General features: G+C 34.4%; 1 protein-coding gene across 1 annotated transcript in view; it reads left to right on the top strand.

Moving 5' to 3' along the window:
* The first annotated feature begins 52 nt into the window (after positions 1-52).
* rxrab (retinoid x receptor, alpha b) overlaps positions 53-5,000 on the top strand; it is a 111,210-nt gene continuing 106,262 nt past the window's right edge. Inside the window, exon 1 of the mRNA XM_087252890.1 lies at positions 53-211. Coding sequence (XP_087109016.1) covers positions 184-211 — 28 coding nt within the window. The 5' untranslated portion in view covers positions 53-183. The remainder of the gene's footprint in view (positions 212-5,000) is intronic.

The raw sequence follows: 5,000 nt of genomic DNA, 5'->3' as shown, positions 1-5,000 counted from the left end.
AGAGAGAGAGCGGAGTTACAAACTGGATGGAGCCGACTGAAGTAGATACTTTAGTGATATTAAGTGGATTTTGACAGCGGATCTCTGGCGTTCGCTCCGCCGGCGTTTCCTACTGGATCTTACAGCCTGCCCACTGGGGAAATAAATCATTATCCACAAGAAACAGAGCTGGCATGCGCTAATATGGAAACCAAACCATTCCTGTCTCTAGGTGAGTTTGACTCCGGGGAAATATGGTTTCTATTATCTTAACGCTAAAGTAATGTTGAGGTGCAGACATCTAGCAGTTGGTGCTCAGAAGTGCTGGACGAAACGAAACTACTGCATGTTTGCGTTTGTTTCTGTGAGTCTCTGGTTTTCCTAAAATAATAACACTTCGGAATTTCTCGCTGGCAGGTAATGGACGTGAGATTTAATGAGCCAGCGAGCTACCCTAAACCATGATGAACAGGATTGTTATCTTTAAGTTTATGTCCATGCATTGAGGCATCTGTATGTTAGTATTTCTGCTGTATGAATGTGTGGGACTAATACTTGGTGAAGTGCAGACTCGATCTCTTCAGTCAAACAGTAAATGTTAATAGTTTATTGAAGAGCGCTCGTTCTTCAGTTTGCGCTGTCACATTTATCACTCCGATGGTGTATGGCAAGCGGTTTTTACTTTATTTTTTTTACAATTATTTTATCCGTTTTATAATTGCTAGGCTATAGTTGTATTTATTTACTATACCAACTTTACTTTAGTTCATTCTTTTAGGTTACATCCCTGTTACTTGTAACCAGTGTGTGAATTATACATTGATGACTGTCAACTCGGTAGTTTGGTAATGCATGCTTCAGTCAGTCAAATTTATGAATGTATTTCAATTGCTTCTTATTTATTAATAAACTGTATACATTTGCAGTGTTTTGAGGTATATTTAGTGACTATATTAGAGGTTACTGTTGGTCAATCTATACAAATTATGTTTAATTTTTCTTTCTTTTTATAAATACATGCAGATATCAACACTTATTTTACAAGAAATGTGTTTTGTGAATACTTAAGATGTCAATCGATGCTGTGGAACTATATATTTATATGTTACATTTTTAATTATTAATATTGAACAAAGCTTTTTTATTTTAAAGAGATAACCCCCATCATACATCTTGTTTTGATGTCCTGCAGTGGGATCAAGCGTTAATTTACAATTATTCTTCACGATTATTTTATCCGTTTAATAATTGCTAGGCGTTGGATTTATTTAATATAAAAACTTCACTTCAGTTCGTTCTTTTAGGTTACATTCCTGTTAGCTGCATGGGTGTAAACTCTGTAGTTTGGTAATACATTCTTAAGTAAGTCAAATTAATGAATGTATTTAAATTACTTTTAATTTAATAATAAAATGTGTACATGCTCAGTGTTTTGAGTTCTATTTAGTGACAATTTTAGAGGTTAATGTAGGTCAAACTATACAAATTATGTCTGATTTTTCTTTTTTTAGGCTGCATGCAGATATAAACACCTAGTTTACAAGAAATGTGTTTTGTGGATACTTAAGATGTCAATCAGTGCTCTAGAATAATATTTATACATTTTTAATGATTAATATTTAAGCAAGCTAATACTGATAAAAGCTGTTTCTTACTTTTAAAGAGCTGACCCCTCATGCATCTTGTTTTGATGTCTTTCAGTGGGGATCAAGCGTTAATTAGGGGGGTCAATCCCCCCCAAACCCCCCTGTAATTCGCACTCAGCTTGTAACTATTCCAGTTTTATTTACAGTAGTCAGCATTTGAATTGGATAAAAAAAACAAGTTCCATTGCTTTAGGACAACTTACTTAAAACATTTTGATCCACTTCATACGTTGACTGCTGTGTATATTCACAATTTTAAAATTCATATGTTTATACATATATATCCGCATGAAGAGTTCAGGTGCAAAAGCCGCTAAGTGCTATCTGAAATTTTCTCCCAAAATAAGCATTCTCCTGTGTGTTTACGCAGCAGGCACACAACATCATAAGACGTTATTATTAGGTTAGATTTAGGTCATGATGTCAGGTGACTAAACTTCAATGTCCAGCCAGCATTGAAGCAAGGACAACGTTATTTTGATGTCCAATAATGACATCAAATTATGTTGATATTTGGTTGATTTTAGGTCGTGCTGGAAAGTGACCAAAATCCAACGTCTTATATTATAGTGGCAAGGTGTAACATAATTAGACATTTACATTTGGTTGATTTTAAATTGGACATTGACGTTGGGCTGATGGGTTCTGATGTCAACTCAATTTTCATTTCCAAACAAAATCCAACGTCCTCACGAGGTTGGGGTACGTGCGAGTACAACGTCAATATAACATCATGTTGACATCTTGTACCTGTATGGTATGTTCAGTTGTTTTAATTTAAGGGCTATGGAAATAACCTACCCATTGCCATAAAGTGAAAAAATACTGAACCTACACACAGGCGCGTGACAGAAATGCCCATTTTAAAGGAAAATTTCAGATGCCACTTAAAGGCGTTTTGCCCCTGAGCTCTTCATATGTTCTTAAAACTAATTTAGTTACCTCTAGTTTGTATCTGTTATAGATTATATTTTTTTCAACTAAAATCTTACTAATAGTGTCTATATAAGCTAAAATACAGATTCTGATCGAGTAAAAACAAAGCTATAAAATGCTAAATAAATCCTGTTGTCTCATAAGTTATATTATTTAATAAATTAATACATTTAGTTGCAAATAACCAATAAATAATGTTTATCTTTATTTGATATTTATATTACTAAGAGCTACTAAGTGAACCGTTGACATTGAACCTCATTAAACTCTCATTAGATTTCAATGTCAGTGAAAATGTTATTAGTTAGTGTAATCGAAAGGTTAGCATTGGATTGTTACTAGTAGTATCAAAAGAAAAAGTAACACTAGTTTAAAGTGTTACATGTATTTGTTATAATACCACTCAATGAAGCATCATAACAAGTAGTTAGCGCTAAACAAACCACAACTTTCAATTATCAGTATAAAAATATTCAAAACATAAATCAGATTGATCGACTCTATCAACGTAAGCAATGAATATACAACTTGTATCTGTATCTGATTCGTTTTTTTATCCACTGAATCTGATACCATATAGCAGTAAAAAACAAAACTCATTATTTGTATAATTACAGTAACACACACACTTTAACACAATACTAAATAGCACTATTTGACTTATCACTATTAATTACGAATAAAAAAATGGCTAATATAAATGTAGACGATAACCTATTAAAAGAAGTCAAATGTTAAAACAGCTTGCCATAAAAGCTCAACCAATCGATGTCAGCACACTTCAGTAGTTATCTCAAACACTTCAAAGGGGCAGAACTCGGAGCTTTCGAACCAACTGAGATTTGAAGACTTTACTGGATCTCTCGGATTTATCGAGATCTTTCTTTCTTCTCTGTAATTATCCTGAGCTATTGTTGGGATTGATCAAATGCACTAGCATTCTGTTCTTCAAACCTAAGCTCCTTTTAGACCACATCCCAATCTCAGAATCTGAATCAATCTCTCAAATAAGACGGATGGATGTGAAACAGTTTTTTTCATTTTCCAAGCTACATACACTGCAAAATATACATATGATTAGACAGTTTTCCATGTATTGTGATTCATCTTTTTTCACTAATTTATACTTTTGAATTGAATTATGAAATCTTGAGTTTTCCCTCCAAAAACTATAGATGTTGAAAAGTTTGAAAAACTGACTTTTGTTGACATTTTTAACAGTTTGAAAGTGATATGCAAACCCCCTAGTTTTTGAGATTCCGCGATCGCTGAATCCAACGCAAAATCAAGAAAAAGTTGCCAATTTTTGCGACCCTGAAAAATTCTTAATTAAACGCAAAATAAACACAAAAAAAATTTCCCAGAGATGGGTTGTGGCTGGAAGGGCATTCGCTGCGTAAAAACCTGCTGGATAAGTTGGTGGTTCATTCCGCTGTGGCGACCCCGTATTAATAAAGGGACTAAGCCGACAAGAAAATGAATGAATAATCACAAAAAAATTAAATAATCTCATGAAACATTAAATTCTAAACCATATTATCAAAATATATTAATTTCAGTTTGCAACTCATTGTTTTACATGACTTATAGACGTTGCGTACGCAGCGCACGTGTGTCTCTCGAAAAATTATGTCTCACCTGCGCCCTTACAATCATTACATTACATGGAAGTAGAGCGGATTGTTTTGTAGCCTGTGCAGTAAGCAGACGTGGATGAAGCGCAAGTGATTTACATGTGAAGGCAATGCAACTTTTAATAAGACATCCTGTGTTGCAAAAAACACATTTCCTATGTATGAGATACGTGATGTCAGATGCTCCAGAGAGTGAAATCTGAGAGAGAGAAAATATAAGTTCGTGGATAAATATAAGAATTATACAACCTTCCTTTGGCCTAATCCCTACCGTTTCAGATCTGTTTTAGATCTTGTCTTGACAAGAGACCAATCAAAGAAGCTTTATATTTATGATTTGAGTCATTGTCATTGTGTCATTGTCATATATATATATATATATATATATATATATATATATATATATATATATATATATATATATATATTAGGGGAGTCAAAATTAATTGTTTCTTCGGTGCACCGCGATGCAGACGCGGACAATTCGGTATTGGTTCAGTAATAATCCTAAACGGTTTTTATGTACTGACGTCATTTATCTCATATGCGCTCTGTCGTGAGGGAGGCGAGCGCGGGTATTTACAACACTCAGCCAACTCGGGGCCGGCCCATGGCATAGGCACCATAGGCAAATGCTACGGGCGCTGTATATCCAGGGGGGTTCCAGAAATGAGCGCGGTTCAGTTGGTTTTGTTTTCGATATTCCTGACACACATTCAGTTAGAGACGGCAATGGCTCAAAAACCTCTTACCCTAAAAAGATCTAAAGTGTGTTTCCTACAAAAAGACAAAGCTGGTTATGTTT

The sequence above is a fragment of the Danio rerio genome, chromosome 5 (genome assembly GCF_052040795.2).
Source record: "Danio rerio strain M-AB ecotype USA chromosome 5, GRCz13ab, whole genome shotgun sequence".
NCBI classification, from domain to species: domain Eukaryota; kingdom Metazoa; phylum Chordata; class Actinopteri; order Cypriniformes; family Danionidae; genus Danio; species Danio rerio.
This window is presented reverse-complemented; position numbering and strand designations above follow the sequence as displayed.